At 39.9% G+C, this 17,977-nt stretch overlaps 3 protein-coding genes across 4 annotated transcripts in view; all 3 read left to right on the top strand.

Moving 5' to 3' along the window:
• The first annotated feature begins 46 nt into the window (after positions 1-46).
• LOC144660369 (large ribosomal subunit protein uL2m-like) lies at positions 47-2,024 on the top strand. Of its 2 annotated transcripts, none has more exons than XM_078520972.1 (2): positions 47-90; positions 601-2,024. In XM_078520972.1, exon 2 carries the CDS (start codon positions 671-673, stop codon positions 1,535-1,537), a length of 867 nt encoding a protein of 288 aa, XP_078377098.1. In that variant the 5' UTR covers positions 47-90; positions 601-670; the 3' UTR covers positions 1,538-2,024. The 2 variants fall into 2 exon arrangements, with proteins under 2 accessions (XP_078377098.1, XP_078377099.1); XM_078520973.1 differs by having other exon boundaries at positions 56-84; positions 603-2,024.
• A 1,307-nt stretch (positions 2,025-3,331) lies between these two features.
• LOC144661137 (uncharacterized) lies at positions 3,332-12,209 on the top strand. The gene is made up of 4 exons (XM_078521843.1): positions 3,332-3,406; positions 5,089-6,098; positions 10,368-10,384; positions 11,225-12,209. Exons 1-4 carry the CDS (start codon positions 3,334-3,336, stop codon positions 11,877-11,879), a joined length of 1,755 nt encoding a protein of 584 aa, XP_078377969.1. The 5' UTR covers positions 3,332-3,333; the 3' UTR covers positions 11,880-12,209.
• Positions 12,210-16,656: 4,447 nt separating this feature from the next.
• The window catches only part of LOC144661117 (contactin-associated protein-like 2), a 4,183-nt gene continuing 2,862 nt past the window's right edge, over positions 16,657-17,977 (top strand). The window contains exon 1 of the mRNA XM_078521826.1: positions 16,657-16,840. The gene's annotated coding sequence lies outside the window, so the exon portion shown is untranslated. The remainder of the gene's footprint in view (positions 16,841-17,977) is intronic.

The following is a 17,977-nucleotide window of genomic DNA, read 5'->3' as shown; positions in this document are numbered from 1 at the left end:
GAAATCGGTGCACACGGCTCAGAATGTCAGCGGTTCTAACAAGTGGGACGCCATTTTGAAAAGCCGCGAGGAGATGTGTCCTTGCTACCGGTGAGTTTTCGTATAATTTTAACGGCTTCTGTAAGGTGGATGCTTATTTAATTGGTGCTGAAAATAACTCGGAGTATCCTGCCACATTGGTACTGCATATAAACATGGTTAACATGCAAAATCCGTATAAAGGGCGGTTCAATCGCAAATGATATTTAAGTAGAGGTGGTTCAGAGGTCATGGGTTTATTTTACACTGAGGAGATTAAGAATTTGTTATGCTATCATAGCTTAGTAGAGGGAACTGGTTATGAAAGCTGGCGAACTTCAAATTCAAAAAAGCAGCTCTTTGATGCAATTCATGCACAGTGTATGGATAATTCTGAACAGAATGCAAAGTTCAATCAGATAAACTTTTGATTTTAAATTTTCTAGGAAAGCTCTAGGGCCACAGGTTTAGAAATCGCATGATATTTAGTTATTAGAACCAATTATTGTTAACTGTACTACTACTACCTGTACTAGTTTATATAATTGACTGATTTGTTTTTATCCATTTTTTTATTTTCAGACATGCTGATTCAGTTTTTGTCACTAGAAAGCAACATTCATTGGTGATTTAGCTTAGCTCGTATCTCAACATGTGGAAACACCTTGTTTCAGCAGCAAACCTGAGTAAATGTGTTGTCCAGCACACTCTTACTTGTTCAAGGCATGGTGTTCTGCCTTTCTCAGGGTTGTATCTTAGAGCATTTTCAACAAGTTTGGTGTCTGAAGGAAGGACACACTATTCATTCATTAGGGTACCTCGCAGCATGCCAAACATTCCAGTACCAGGCTATCTCAAGGATGGTTCTGTAAAACGTAACCAAAAGAAATCGGGAAGAGATCCTGAAACTGGACGGATTGCCATACGGCATAAGGGTGGGGGTCACTCGCAGACCTACCGTATCATTGACTTTGTTAGAGCCCCTGCACTTGAAGAGAACGAAGAACCAAAAAAGGTCAGGGATAAAGTCCTGCATATAGGTTACGACCCTTGCCGCTCAGGGCGAATTGCTCTGGTGGCAGGTGATGGAAGCAACAAAATGAAAATCATCACAGCTCCACATGAAATGAAAGTTGGCGATGTTGTCACAGCCTGTAGAGGAAAGCCTGAATCAATTGCTAGGATGAAACCCGGGGATGCCTACCCCTTGGCGCATCTGCCCATTGGTACCTTAGTTTACAATGTCGAGCTACAGCCAGGAAAAGGTGCGCAGCTTGTACGAGCAGCTGGTACTTGTGCACAGATTCTAAACAAGACTGAAACCACAGCTAGGTTGCGACTACCTTCAAAGGAAGAGAAAGACATACCACTAGATTGTCTGGCTTCTTTAGGGAGGGTATCTAACATTGATCACAAAAATAGAGTTATTGGTAAAGCAGGAAGAAATCGGTGGCTCAATAGGCGACCAAAGGGTCAAACTGGTATAAATCGCTCTTTATGGAAGAAGAAACGAGTGTAAATTCATCCAAGTTTATATTCAATTTTTAAGTCAGTGCCCAAGGAACAAGGGAAAACGTTGTTGCAGTAAAATATTCAAAAATAAAAAAAAAATAACACATGAAAGTACTGCTTTGTGAATAACCCCAGTTTAAATACTAGTAGCCACACAGTAGGGTTTCATCAACAAACTTTTGACCATTGTAATCCTTGCATGGCAATTATCAGCTGAACAAATTATTAGTCACACCAGAGAGTCTTCCAACCATTACTATGTAATTAGTGGACAACTGAAGTTTGACATGAAACCCCATTTTGTGCAATACCTTCAGTATGGCTGGTGAGCGCCCAATCGTTAAGGGTGTATTTATTTAGCAACGAAGTAGGAGTTGTAAGCAGAGTCCTAAAAGCACCTATACCGTACAGCTGAAAATAAAAATTATTGAAGTTGTAAGCTGAATGGTAAGCTCAATGAAATCCGAGTCAGTAAAATCAGGAATTTTTGTTTCCATTTTCTTCCGAGTCCACTTATGACTCTGCCACTTACAATCCATTAAAAACTAGATTGTTGGAGTTACCAGCAGAAGCAGAAGAACAAACCAATCACAATGCTACTTCTCACATCCTCTGAGTGCTTCCTTTCTGCTTGTGATTCCGTCAAATTATTTACATGTAGTTTTCACTACATCGTAAGCAACAGAGTAAGGTAAAAATGGAGGGAGGGGGAGAGCTGTCAGATTCCTTCTTGCAGCTCGCCCGTCCCAAAATCCTATGCACAAGCTACATATTTTGTGTGATATGCAGTTTTTACTGATACAAAGCTTTAACTGATGCAATATTTTCTGGATTTAACCCCCAGACATTTATTTTAAACTTGGCCTGATTGACCCAGCATAAATTTGACTTGTGCAGTTTATAGATAATTAATTTTTCTCAGAGGGAAGGAGTGAAATGATTTCAACTCCCTGAATCACTTTGAAACAGCCCCAAAACCCTACCCTGGGTACCAAAGTGCCGGGGGGGGGGGGGGGGGCATCCCGGTATATTTTTGGGTGAGGGTGTGCCGCTGGGAATTTGAAGCCCTTACCCTATACCAGACCATGTTCAGCTGATTTTTGCAACCCTATACTAGACTAGACACTGAAAATCCCTACCCTATCCCAGACTTGCATTTTGTTAGAACTGTATCATTATCGGTGTTTTAATGGAAAACCATCTGTGAACAACGATGCCACGATGATTTTATTTACGTTTAGGAAAGCCTCTTCTCTTCCGATTTCTGGACTGTATTTGTCACCGTCGATCGGTTTCCCGCATGCTACCCTTTTCTAGACCAAAACTCTCTGATTTCTATACCCTATCCCATACTAAACTGCTTGAAAACCATACCCTTCACAGCGGCACATACCTATATAGCTCATGTTGGGAGTGCCCCCCCCCCCGGGCCAAAGTGGCAGATTACTCTTGGTGGAATACTCTTTGGCGGCCGAAGGCCATCTCCATGAGCACAGGTCACAATAGAGACATGACTGACACCAGAAGCCGGGCAAGAAAAGCCTCTGGCACCCAGGGTACGGTACCAAAACACCACAGGTGACCAGAAGCAAGTCGGGGTTTTTTAAATTTCTGTTCCACAGTTCAAACCGCTATACAGTTGTACATGAATGATCGTAGATCGTGACTTTCCCATACAAACTCTTTTATTCAGGCTGTCACGCAACAAAAATGTCACCTGTGGAGACACCTCGTTACCACAACACCACACGGCTTGCGATTTGTTTGGTTCAGCTACAGACTGGGTACTAGTGTGTGTTCATCATGGCGGAGGTGTGTGCGGAAGGTTTTGATTTGCAGACAAATGAAGCTGCAAAATATCAGTCGATACTCAAAGGTGAGATTACAAGCACCCGTTATCAAAATAGCCAGGCTTACACTCTACTTGTTAAAGGAATGTGCGCGAATCGGAAAGTGTACACAGATAGTTTTGACTTGACGAAGGTAGACGATCGACTTGCGATGCTCCCCCCCGCCCCGCGTGCGAGCTGCGCTTTACGTTTTTCTTAGCTTTTTTATGGGATCATGTTGATCCCTTTCCGCTCCGTTGTTTTGCTCTTAGCGGTCAACCAACGCGTGTCCTTCCCTTTTTCTCTTATCACCCTTCACGTTGTCAGTTTTTACGTGTATTCATTGAGTGAAAATAGTCTTACGTTAAGAATGTGGGAATAACGAAGCGCGCGAGGTTTGAAAATAAAATGCAAATGATTAAAACCCCACGTGCCAGTGACGGATCTTGAGGGAGGGTGCAGGGGGTGCACACCCCTCCCTGAGATGACCTGTGGCTTCGTATTCACTTTTGAAATTTGTTTGGCAAGATTTCCGCAGAGTACCCTACATTAATTATGCATACAATTTTGTAACTCTCATTCTGTTCATGACTGCCGTTCGTGTGTGAAGGATTATATGGAATATTTGTATGCATAATTAATGTAGGGTGCTCTGCGGAAATCTTTCCATTTGTTTACGTCACCAGTCAGTTATGCCATTCCTTAGTGGTGCTCCCCCTCCTTAGAAAACCCTGGATCTGCCCCAGCCCCATGAGGCTCAGACAATGTCAGCATGTTCTGAGCAAAAATAGAGAGAATCTAGGCGAACAACAGTGTTATTACAGAACATTGTTTTAAGAACACCGGCTGTGTTAGAAAGTGTTTTAGGAAAATCGTCTGCCATTCTGGTTTGTTTGTTTGAATCTTGTATTGTCTGAGTCAGGACATCACTCACGTGCTTCGCTATTGCGGTATAAAAAGGGGATGAGCTTCCAGCAAGCAAGCTCTCTTATTGGGGGTGGTGGGTTAATAATGGAGATCCAGCTCACAGCCTAAGGACCCTTCTGTTGGTTCCTTCCCCTACCTAAATGATTCCTCTCTCTTTAAGCTATTTTGTGAATTGAGTCTAAACTACAGAATACAGGACCACTTACACAGCACATTTCTTGCTTACCCTCCCCCCTCTTACCCACTCCCTCCCTTAAACTTCCCTTATACACTACAGGGTTGTCAAAATAAGCCGGCAACCCATGTGTTTATTAAGAGCCAAGTAAACATATCCCAAAGTTTCAAAGCAATCAGACATTGTATCGCAGAGATATTGCAAGGTGAAATAGCTTTTTTAAGGCCTTCATATTCCAACAGTGCTTGAAAAAATTGTCGGAGACTGTGGACTTGGTCTGTAGTCGTCTTCAAAAACACCAATATCACAAACTCGTTCCATTCCTGCCATTTTAGTGCACAGTCATTCTAAAACTTTTTCGTAAGGCCTTCAGAAATCTTCATATTTTCGCTGTAATCCACACTTTGAAGCTCAAAAAGCAAGATTTGTTTTAAATATTTCACTCAATAATGGATAGTTTTAGTGTTTGGTTGGTTAAAATGGCATTTTGAAATTTCTGTTTATTTGACCTTTAAGTAACAAAGGGGAGTGCTGCAAACCTTCTACATGTAAGTGTAAAATTTCATTTTGGGGTCACTGTGGCCAGGTCTTTGTTACTAAATACTGTTTCCATATTGTAACTTACAGGAAACTTAGCTGTCTCACACCGAGCTATTCACTATGTGATGATTCGTGATGAGAATGCCACAGATAACAAAACATTTAAAATTATCCAATTGAACCAAGTCCAGCAACAAGGAAAGCAGTACAAAGTAAATTCATGTATATGCCAACATTGTGGCAAGTGCTTCGCCACACCAGGGCATCTTAGAGAACATAAACGAATCCACGCAGGAGAGAAGGCATTTACCTGCAAACAGTGTGGCAAGTGTTTCAGTCAAAATGGACATCTCCTGCGGCATCAAAGAATACACACAGGAGAGAAACCATTCACATGTAAACAGTGTGGCAAGTGTTTCCGCTTTGCGGAAAATGTCAAGGCACATGAAAGGTTACACTCAGGAGAGAAGCCATTTGCATGTAAGCAGTGTGGCAAGTGTTTCACTCAAGCACAAAATCTCAATCAACATGAAAAAATACACACAGGAGAGAAACCATTTGAGTGTAAGCAATGTGGCAAGCGTTTTAACCGAGCACGCTGTCTTGGAGAACACGAAAAAATACACATAAGAGAGCAGTCACTTACCTGCAAAGAATGTGGCAAGTGTTTTAACAGAACCTCAAATTTTAAACATCACAAGAAAATATGCACAGGAAAGAAGTCACTTTTTAAATGCAAAGAATGTGGTAAGTGTTACTACCATTTGAGAAGTCTTCGCCGTCATCAAATATTGCATACAAGAGGAAATCCATTTACTTGTAAACATTGTGGCAAGTGCTTCAGTCAAGCAGACAGCCTACAGCGTCATAAACGTATCCACACAGGAGAGAAGCCTGGCAAGCTAAGGACACAAAAGTTAACACACTGCCATTCAGCGTCAGTCTCTGAGTGTGACAGCAATTCTCTTGCAGATACATCCTCTTTACAGGTTCCCAGTTCAACTGACCAGGTTGAAACATACATCTGTTGGATTTGTCAGGAAGAATTAAGTACTCAGGCTTTGCTTGTTGAACACTATGATAATCATATGAAATTGGTAGAGCTTTGAGGACTATTTTACATGATAGTGCATCAGTAGCATCAAGCTTTCTAGCAGCTTTTCAGTGGCAATTGTTTGTCTTGATTTTTTGTAATTAACAGTAAGACTATAAGCCAAGGCTTTGCTCTGAGCCAATAGTACAGTCAGTGGTGCCGATTTGCAGATTTCCAATAGTCAACATGGCTGAGTTTCTACTGTGCCAAAAGCTGCCAACAAATATGTGCAGATTTGCAGATTTTTAACAGAACACTGCTGTGTTTCTACTAACATTCATTATTGACTGTACTAAATGACTTCACATGAACTCGGAATGTGTGAAGATTAATGATTATTATACTTTATAATACAGAAATAAGTGAAAAAGTGTAAATTAGTGATAATCTTCTGAAAATATTTTCCAGGACATCACAGAAATAAATAAAATAAGTAAAAAAAAATGCATGGATGGCCAAATGTGACGAAGATTGAAATGGATTGCGATACATGGGTTTTTGAAAATACAGTAGAACCCCGGTAACTCGAACTCTGAAGGGAAACGTAAAACAGTTTGAGTTACCAGGGTTTTGAGTTATCGGGGTCGATTGCATATTTAATTTGCCAAGTTAATAATTGATAGTTAACTGATTTTTCAGCACTTCAGTATACGGTACAGTGCAAATTGAACTTAACTTGTCAGAAACTCTAACAAGACCATACATTCTTATGATAAGAGTGGAAAATGGTTGTAAAATACGTGATCTGTTCATTGCTCTAATCAATGGGCAACCATGCCAAGTTGCAAGAACCGGAATTCGAGTTATCAGGGTAAATTTGACCCAAATTTTGTTCAAGGGAAACGAAATTTAGTTCGAGTTAGCGGGGTTTTCGAGTTATCCGAGTTTGAGTTAACCGAGTAAAAATAACTGAAAAGTGGGGTTAAATCCAAGGGAAATGGCAGTTAACCCTCTCTGGGTTTTTGAAATTTTTTTTTTTTTTTGTGGAGATAAATTGATTATTTTATGCGCAAAAGGAAAAGGGGAGAGGGGGTTTATGAAATTATTTGGCCCCCCCGCCGCCCCCCCTCCTCCAGAACCCTGTAAAAAAATAAAGTCTCGAGAAAGCCGCACCCACGATTTGAGCCCAAAAAATCGGCAAAAAAGAGCGGCTTATACACGAGTTTTTACGGTAGTTCGAGTTAGCGGGGTTGTTCGAGTTATCCGAGTTCAAGTTACCAGGGTTCTACTGTCAGTATTACATGGTCTGGCGGAACAGGTTTCAAAGTTAATACTGTCTGCTTGTAACTTTGGCTGCAATGAAGCTATGATTTTGTCATCTAGAATCATAGAATTAATTGCTTTGCAAACATTTAGTTTTGTAGAGATAGCGAATATTTGACAAAATTTGATAACATAAAATTCACTTAGCCGTGATTTATTACCTTGTTCTTGGAACATATAGTTGCGGTTGTTCTTTTTCAAATCATATCAATAGGGCCAAGTTGATTCTGTCCAACTTTTTCCCCTTCTTAAAAAAACTATTTTTTTCTGTGACAATTTGGAAACATGTCCATCCCTGATACTGTGGATTTAAAAATGCTGTATTTCTGAAATATTATGAAGTATAAACTAAGGGATACAAATAAAACAATATTCACAAAACTTTGTGATAACCATGGCAATTTAAAATTTTAGGTCTATCATTTTTCACCCAGTTTTCTGTTGCTTATCTTATCTACACTCGTAACTGAGTAACAAGCAATCAAAGACACTACTCGGTTCCCTTTAGTGTTACGTCGTCAGTTCTTTTCCACAAGTCCATTTCAACCGGACTCGAATACTTATTTCATTTTTGTCCGTTTCTATTCGGCAAGAGAAAAGACTGGGTACTAGAGTGTTGATAATGGCGGCCTCGCCGGCTTTGTTATTGAAGTTCATGGCACAAAGGTTCAACTTCTTTTGTTAAAGGTAAGAAAAACTTGTTTCCTAAAAGCTAAATATAGAGCTAAATGCAGCAGCTTAATGTGTAAATTTACACATTTCACGTGTGATGAAATATGATAAAACTAAGGCTTAGTTTTGCCTTCGAGTTGAGTCTTTCGCTCGATCGTTTCGGCTACGAGTCGTTTCACTAACGACCATAACATCTCATATTGATGTACGTTTACTATATCAACTGCAATATATTGCAATAAAGCGAGCAAGACTCTCTCTTAAGAATTACTGCAATGGGGAGTCGAAACACTGAATATTTCTCGTTATCTACCACAGTTTGCATTGATACTCGACGAAAGAAATGAAAACACTCGCCGAAATTTAAACGTTTCCAAGATTTTCGTCAATGAAAAACTTGTTTGAAATGACGTTTCGCACGAGCGATCATGACGGTGAAAACGGCGATAAATAAATTTTATGCCGACAGAAGACTCCAGAAATTTCGCCATATTTAACTTTATTACACAGATTTTTTTTTACTTTACCTTCTCAAATTTATCAATAATTCATCAATTTAAAACAAAGAAAATCATAATCGTGAAGGAGGTTTGGATATTTTTATGATTTTATTTTTCTGTTTACTCTAGTTTTTGTTTCGATTAAGTAGATATATCAAACACTCAAGTCATGTTTTTAAACACCACAAATTTCTTGAAAAATACTCTCTTCTCGATGTTTGGATATCACAATGAAACACTGTCTTAATTTATGAAAAAATTATTTTATACAAAGGTGACAGTACCAGACTGAATGCTGCAATAAATTTGACGGCTTGCTGAACATAAAATTTTGTACGCTGTACCTTTTCTTTTTATGGTGTTTATTCTGGCGGTTTAGTAAGAAAAAGCCCTTTTTGACAACAGGGTTTAATCTGCACCTGTTGAAAACAGTTTAAGGATTTCGGCCACAGAATAAAATTTATTTATCGCCAGTTCACTTTCATGATTGTGTGCGTGTAAAGTTGTTGAAAACCCCTTCAAAGTTTGATTGATGGAAATCTAGGAAACGTTTCCGCGGGTGTTTTGATTTCCATTGTCACGTATCAATGCAAATGGTGTTTTGTGTGAGGATAAAGGTACAAAGTTAACGGAAGAAAACGAAATGATGAATAGTAGAAATGAACATATCAAGTATTAAAACGGTCAAATTTCTCTATGTGATAATTAAAGGGATCCACCACCCTAATATGGTAAGGCACAATGAATGGTGTTCTCTTCTCTTTTAGTGAGTCTACTTTCGTCAGCTAACATCTTATTTTTTCCTTCGCTTTGTTCTTACCTTTATATTTATTAAATTGATCTTTCCAACCAATATGTCATGTTCATGTCACCATGGGTGATGTACTGCATTGTTGGTTACAGGTTGGATTGAACAAAAGTATAATAGTATTAAGTACTGGTGTGCACCTTTTACTCAAAATTTCCTGCCACACAAACTGTCAAATGCTTTTTGTAAGCTCTGGGCTTACATAGTGGAGTGTGACAGGAGAGTCTGAACCTCCTGCGAAATATAACGAATGTTGCAAAATTTTATTCCTTTTCTCTTGGTTCAGGCCACCTTAGGAATCTCTCCCTTCTCCTGCTTCCCGTCCCTTTTCTCCCAGGCTCCAGCCCCTGTCCTCCTCCAGGTTAATTTGCATTAGACAGAGTAGGACTGGATCTGGCATTGTGACATGAATGTCAAAAAAAAAAAAAAGATGGAGGGATTTGCTCATGCAGCCCCCTGTAATCCTACAGCATCTCTCGAAGAACTGAGTGCTCTTCTGGCCTTTGTTTTGTTATAGCACTGTTTAATGCTCAAGATGAACGTTGTACAGCAAAGGCAGCTCGATCCAGGCACAGATAAAAGTCTTAAACAAAAAGTTTCTTACCGCTGGGGTGCTGCAGCGACAAAGTTGCCTAGAAGTGACCTAGTTTTGGACTTATAAAATATTTCTGAGTGTTGGGGACTGACTCTTGACATGCACTGTTTAAAACTGTTCGGGTTGTAGCCAGGCATGTTAAAAAACTCGAATTAATAAGTTGACACTGGCTAAAAATATTGTTTTTGGACGTTTTGGCCACTACTTTATCTTGCTGAAGAAGGCAACAGTAGTGGCCCAAATGTCCAAAAACAATATTTTTAGCCAGTGTCAACTTATTAATTCGAATTTTTTATACACTGTTTATTCTGTATCAATTGTGTACAGTGTATAAACACCTTATTAGATGGTTTAACATATAACACGAGTAGAAATTTTGGGAGCAATGAGCAAAATGTTTGATCGTATCAAATAAGGGATTTATTATTCCACTAGGTTTGGGTCCATATCCCGTAAGTTTGTCCACCCGTATTTTCCCCCTGTTCTCCCCCCTCCCGCCCCTTTCTGTAGCAGTTCTCTCCTCTTTATCCCATATCATTCCAAACCAATATGCACATTCATGTCATCAATGGGTGATAACTGCATTGTTGGTTTTGAACAAAAGTCAGTTCATTTAGTGCATATCTTTGCCGCTAACAAATTACCCTGCTTGCCAGAGAATTTATTTTCCTTTTTGTTGCGGTGAAGCCGCTATGTGTGAGAGGAGAAAATGCATAGCTTCGCCGAAAAAAAAAACATCTGGCACCCAGGGTAGTCACAAACAGAAGCAGTTTTTATGGTTGACCTGGTTTTGCTTTAACAACAGTGTTTCATCAAGATATCCAAACACCGAGAAGAGAGTTTTATATACGATGCGCAGCGGAGTATTTTTTACGAAATTTGAACAGTTTGAATAGTCCATGAAACAATGTCTCTAGTGTTTGATATATCTTCTAAATCTTAACAAAAACCGTTGAGTGAACGGAGAAATAGGCCAGTAACCTCAAAAATACCATAATACTCTTTGTTGTCCCTCCAAAATTTTGCATAAGCATTGTTTTCAAATTTTCTTGCTGTCCCATGAGAAATTGAAAGCAATGCTTATGCAAAAATGTTGGAGGGACAACAAAGAGTATTATGGCATTTTTGAAAATGGCCTATATTGTTGTAAAAAATCTATGCCAATTAAGACCTGATATCCAAACCGCCTACACTGTTATGATTTCCGTTGTTTTAAGTGTATTTAATAAATTCATTATTTATGAGTTTGAGAAGTATTATAATTACCAAATACCATTTCCATTTCGTTACAGCGAAAGTATTCACTATCGTATGATGCCTGGTGGGAAAACTTGGGGAAACAAGTCACTTAACCAAATGAACCAACTCCAGCAACAAGAAGACCTGCACAAGGGAAAGAATTCTCATACATGCGAACAGTGTGGCAAGTCCTTTAGCCAAACAGGGCATCTCCAGCGGCATAAGCGCGCACACACGGGAGAGAAACCATTTAGCTGCGAACAGTGTGGCAAGTGCTTCAGCCAAGCAGGACATCTCAAGGAACATAAACGAATACACACAGGAAACAAGCCATTTACGTGCGAACAATGTGGCAAGTGTTTTAGCCAGGCAGCAAATCTTCAGCGGCATAAACGAACACACACAGGAGAGAAACAATATAACTGCAAACAGTGTGGCAAGTGCTTCAGCATGGCAGGACATCTCAAGGAACATGAACGAATACACACAGGAGAGAAGCCATTTCCGTGCGAACAGTGTGGCAAGTGCTTTAGCCATGCAGGAAATCTCCAGCGACATAAGCGAACACACACAGGAGAGAAACCATTTCCATGCACACAGTGTGGCAAGTGTTTCAGTACAGCAGGAAATCTAAAGCAACATAAACAAATACACACAAAACTGACAGAAGTAGTATACCATGTTATTTTTTTGCCGCTTTCAAGTTAGTCTGAGATATGCAGATATTCCACTGACGCATTACTTTTTACTCGCGTAAACAAAATTAGAGACAATGTATGAACGACTTGCGTAAACGCGTACGCAAGTTGTTCATACATTGTCTCTAATTTTTTTTCACGCGCACGTAAACGCACTCAATGCTACAGTGGAATCCACCTTTTACGGCTTTAGTGCCGAGTTACGCGTACGTCGAGGTAGATCTTAGTGAAATCATCTCATTATAGATCAGGGACTCCTCAAGCAACCTCATAGTGATTCGATGAAGTCCTTCGCTTTTTTCCAAAAAAGCGTTCAATAATTAAACGGTCTCACTTCATTTGCCTTTGATTTTTTTTTTCATGGGAGATGCGTCAATGGGTCACTGATGCTTTGGGCACACTGGCTTCGTACATTTTTTCACCACCAAAATAAAATGTAACCTCTGAATATGTTTTTAATGTCTGGGATGCGCTGAATTGCGTTTTAAAGTACTTTCCTGTCAGCAAGTTGTCTACCACTAATTTCAGAACAGTTTAGACCAAAAACTGCGATGTTCCCGTGACATTGTCCTTTTTTAAAAGCATTGAGTTTGGTCGGGGTGAAATCATCTCATTATAGAAACCTCGACATTTTTTCACAAAGGATCTCTTATTTGGATTTTCCTTGCATTCCCCTGCCTTCCTGCATAATGAGCGCCACGCTAATACATAGCCTAACCCAAGGTTGCCTGTTCTATGCCCACACTGATTGGTCCTCAAGATGTTGTTAAAGTGAAAAAACAGCTTGTAACTCGTTCCGAGAGGTAGTGGGCGACCCATATTTTTCATTACATAATTATGGTGTGCAAATTTATGTCTGCTTTGAATTAGACGATTTCAAATATATTCAACGGCGGGAAAAAAACATACAGCGGAATGTGTGCACAAAACTGTTAGTCGAGGACGCAAATTATAACCTTGAAAAAATGACCCAATGACCATTTTGATTCGATGTCGTTTGGATTTTTGTGATTTTTTTCCATAAGTTATATATTACATTGTTTCTCATGCTCGATTCTTTCAATCCATCAAGTTTTTTTAAGTACCACTTCAAAAACTTTGCTTCTTGCCAGGCCCGTAGGGTGGATTCTGTTGAAGGGGGTTCTTTTACCAGTTTTGGAGGTATTTTTTTGTGCCGGACGGAGGCGGGAAGCGTTAACACGAAACACGAGCGCCGAAGGCGGTCAACCTCGTTCGAGACCCTGGGAACGAGGTTGCGAAGGCGTGAGCCCCAGGGGGTCTGGGGGCATGCCCCCCCCCCCCCCCCCTAGGACATCATGTAAATTTGGGTTGACTAGGTTATCTAAAGTGCCATCTCTGCATTTTGACATCATTTCTGAGGCGAGATGCATTTTCCTTCAATATTAGCTCTTTGGAAAGTAATTTTCTTTCTAAAAAAATTCTGAATTGTTCAGAAATGAGTGTGTGTATTTAGACATCTAGAAAATTTGGTTTCTGACAAATGCGCATGTTTGCTTTTCCAGCCAACTAACGCTAGGTCTGATTGCCGCGGGCGCCACGACAAGAATGGAAAGCAAGACGAACATCAATTGACCAATCCAAAAGATTAGAACTCCTCATTATAGTACCAAAATGTTGAAGCTTCCTCCGATAATTCTGGCAAGGAAGGTAGTCGTCCGTGTAATCGACCGGTCACAGTCTTTTGATTGTCTTGTGTGACATTTTTTATCCTTTCCCCCCCCCCCCCCCCTAAAATTCCGACTTCAAAACTTTTAGGGGGTCGTTCGAACCCCTCACTCCAACCCACCCTACGCGCCTGCTTTCAGCTAACGCGAAATTTGACGTGGACATATGAAATAACGCGCTTGATTAGTACCAAAACAGACATACTGCGGTTAGATTGCCCCATTATATCTCTTTTTCGAGCAGTCGAGCACGGTGACCTACCTTTTTTATTTTTTTTTTTTCGAAACTGTGCTAAGTAGAGAACATTCCTGGAAAGTTTGAAATAAAAAACCTGTCGTCAAACTTTTTTTTTTTGAGTAATCACCTTAAAAACGTTTTTTCTGAAATGAAGCACATACGAAGTCTACGAATAAAACAATTCACAAAACGTCATGATAATCATGGCAATTTAAGACGGTTTCTGCCGAACATTCGAGCAATAAAGCCAATAAAGGCAAAAATAAAGTTACCAAAAAGTCTTCTTAGCATGGTCACAGTTAAAAACAGTTCAAATTTTAGCTCCAAAGCTGATCCCCCGACGTTTTACATCAGCTCAAAACAAAACAACACGCGTTTTAAGCTTTTCCTACCAGGTTTGACATCAATTTCTCGAGACAAAAATGCTTTAGAATGTTAGCGGGGTCAATTCAACTTGAGGAATGACCCACAGTGAGACGTTTCAAACAGTATACAAAATGTTACCGTGCTATGAGTAGATTTTTGGTCATTAAATTTTTTGCACTCATTGCTCGAACTTTCAACGGAATCCGTCTTAAAATTTCAGGTGTATTGTTTTTTTTCACCCAGTTTTCTGTGGCTTTCCTTATCTCCACCAATAACAGTACACAACATTATAAACAGCTCGGTTCTCTGTCATGCTACGTCACATGTTCTTTTTCAAAAGTCCATTCCAATGGTTTCAAAATCTTTTTTCCACTTTCGGCAAGAGTAAAGACTGGGTACTAGTCTTTAATGATGGCGGCATACCGTCGGGCTGCGCGTCGCCGGTAGCCTGAGTATCAGGCTTTTCTAAGGGGTAGGGGGGAAAAGGAAGGCCTGATACTCAGGTTACGTCGCCGGCTTCGCCGGCGCGGCTTTGTTTGGTGCTTGAGTTTAGAGCAGGATAGCCTGTGTACACTGTACAGCCGTCCCGCTCCGCTCAAAAACCCCTCCGCGATTTTTTTGAGCGGAGCGGGACGGCTGTACACAGGCTAAGAGCAGGACACGTTTGGATTCGTTGAAGTTCGTGGCTCAAAGGATCAACTTCCTTTATCAAAGGTAAGAATTCCTTGTTTTCGCAAAGCTAAAAAAGAGCCTATAAATGCAACTTGATGTGTAAATTTACACATTCATTTTTCGTGTCGTGACGGTAACTTTGCGGAAATAAAATGTATTTGGGGAAAAAATTCGATTTACATAGTGATCAGTCTACTTCCTTGATTCTATAAATTGACATGAATCCGATCTGACAAGAATTCTGATGACGTATCAGAAAACAAATAAAATGACTGCAGAAATGGAGTCTTTTTAATTAATGAACTAGATTTCTACTGTTTAAGGGCTGATGAGCAACATCAGAATCCGGGAACGGGGCATTTTTTTGACAGTTTTTTGACCTCGCTTCAGCAAAATGGGATAGTTGGCAAAACAAAAATAGAGTTGAAATTTTTTCGCAGACAATCTCTACCACATCTGTCGACCTAGGAAGATGTTCTGTAGGTACGGTCCCGAGCAGAGATTTGTTACTCTACTGGAAAAGATTTTTACAGATATAAGCGGAAAACAGAAAAAATAAAAAAAGAGGAATCTGCCGACCGAGGACTCACCGCGTGTTAGAATTCGTCGGATAGAAATTACGAGAGGGTTTTTCATGCGAGTCAAGTTTATTAAATTGAATCCTTCGCGGAAATAAAATGTATTAGGGTAAAAAGTGGATTTTCATAGCGACCAGTCTACTTCCTTGATTCTATAAAAGAATTCGATCTGACAAGAATCCTGACAATTACCTATCATAAGACAAATAAAATGACTGCAGAAATGGATTCTTTTTAAATTCATGAACTAGATCTCCACTGTTTAAGGGCTAGTAATAAGTAACATCAGAATCCGGGACAACGTTTCGACAGTTTTTTGACCTCGTTCTAGCGAAATGGGATATAAGTAAGCAAAATTAAAAGGATTTTGAAATTATTGCGCAAACAATTTCAAGCACATCTTCAGACCGAGGGACGATGTTCTGCCAGTATGGTGCCGAAAAAATAAGCGAAAAAATCGAAAACACCAAGGATAAAAGAAGAGGAACCTGACCAAAGACTCACCGCGTGTTTCGGTCGGAAAAGAATTCCCTAACGTTCTTTTAAAAACCAGTAGAAATTGCGAGAGGGTTTTTTATGCGAGTCAAGATTTTTAAACTAAATCCTAGTTATACTTGTGACTTCGCTTACCGTAAATGTATCCAACGCGGAAATAAAATGTATTGGGGAAGAAGATTCAATTAACATAGCGACCAGCCTACTTCCTTGATTTAATAAATTGACACGAATATTAATAAACTAGATTTTCACTGTTTAAGGACTGACAAGCAACGTCAGATTCTGGGAACGGGGCAACGTTTTGACATTTTTTTGACCTCGCTCTAGCGAAATGATTTTGAAATTATTGCGCAGACAATTTCGAGCACATCTTTCGGCCGAGGGAAGATGTTCTGCCAGTATGGTTCAGAGACTCACCGCGTTTTTTTTTTGGTCGTAAAAGAATTCCCTAACGTTGTTTTACAAAGGAACACAAATAGCGAGAAGGTTTTTCAAGCGATTGAAGATTTTTAAATTAAATTTTAGGTATTCTCGTGGCTTTGTTAAAATTTATCCTTCGAGGAAATAAAATGTATTCGTGTAAAAAATCGATTTTCATAGCGATCAGTCTACTTCCTTGATTCAATAAATTGACACGAATTCGATCTGACAAGAATCCTGACAATTAAATTTCATAAGATAAATAAACTGGCCGCATAAATCATTTGAACCAGTGAACCAGATTTTTACTGGCTAGAGGTTGATAAGCAACGTCAGAATCCACAAACGGAACTTTTTTTGACAGTATTTTTTGACCCCGCTTTAGCGAAATGGGAACTTGAACTACACTTTATAACTGATCGTGTTCGTCGTTAAAGCGTTATTTTGGAAGATCTCTAGGATACAAGGCATTCAACCTTCACTCGGTTAAGGAGCATTTGCTGTAAATTACTGAGTAAGTAGCAGTATAAAGAAGCTTTATAGAGCTAGGAAAGTTTGCTTTTTGAGTAAAAGTGCAAAGGGAAAGCAACAAAGTTTATTTCAGTGGTTTACAAAAAATGTTGTAAACAACATAGCATAACAACGCGCGTAACGCTAGATGTAAAGGAATGTAAAGTAATGTATTAAATGTACTATTTATTACGGTCGGTCGGAAGGGTAATTTTATTTTAGTCGCAACCATGCATTTTTCAGCTCGACGAATTTACCAAATTTTCTTTGTTAGGAACTCCGTTCGCGCGGGCCTGAGGCGCGCCGCTCTGTAGCACCGCTATGAAGCGCTTTTAGGGCCTGTTTACATGGAAGGCGGGTGCCCCGGCTAACCGAGTTACCCGGCTAACTGAGCTACCCTGGGCGAGCCAACTTTTCATACGTTTCTTAAGAAAACGTACTGAAGCCTTTACATGCTAGAAGGGTAACCCGCCTTGCCGGGGCACTCGGTCTACTTGCCCGGGGCACCCTTCTAGGCGGGACAGCGTTTTGCCATGTAAACGGTTATGACCGAGCTATCCCGGCTTGCCGGGATAGGTTTTCGCGCGTGTTTTTGAACTAAATTTGAAGTAAATGGCATAACATGTATATATTCTGGACCCAAACAGTGCTATTTGATCAAAATTAGTTTTATCGGTCGGCTGGAAAATATTTCTTTGAGCAACAGCTAATTAATTCGAAATTTTCGTTGGAATGATTATCCTAATTCACGACACAACAGATTTAATTTCAATTTGATAGCCAAATACTGTTGAATTTCGATTGAATTTCGCCAAAAATGAACGCAGTAAATTTCTGAGAACTTGCACATCAAATTAAAATAGGTTTGAAGAGGAAAAGCCTTGATTATTCAGTAAAAAGTCATATTTTTCTTCAATCATTTGGTGCTACAATGTTTTCCCACACCGTGTCACGCTTCAATGACGCTGTCTCATCTCGGGTAGAAGGGCTGTGAATTCTACATGTAAAGGCGGGCTAGGTTTTATCCCTTCTAGCTGGGTAACTCGGTTAGCCGGGGCACCCTCCCTCCATGTAAACAGGCCCTTACTGTTTTATCCCGGCCGTAAAACATTAACTTTAAAAAGCAGGCGTTCGCAAAGTT

The sequence above is a fragment of the Oculina patagonica genome, chromosome 7, assembly GCF_052425735.1.
Source record: "Oculina patagonica isolate OP01 chromosome 7, crgOcupat, whole genome shotgun sequence".
Classification (NCBI taxonomy): domain Eukaryota; kingdom Metazoa; phylum Cnidaria; class Anthozoa; order Scleractinia; family Oculinidae; genus Oculina; species Oculina patagonica.
Note: the sequence above shows the minus strand (reverse complement) of the source record. Positions and strands in the feature narration are given on the sequence as shown.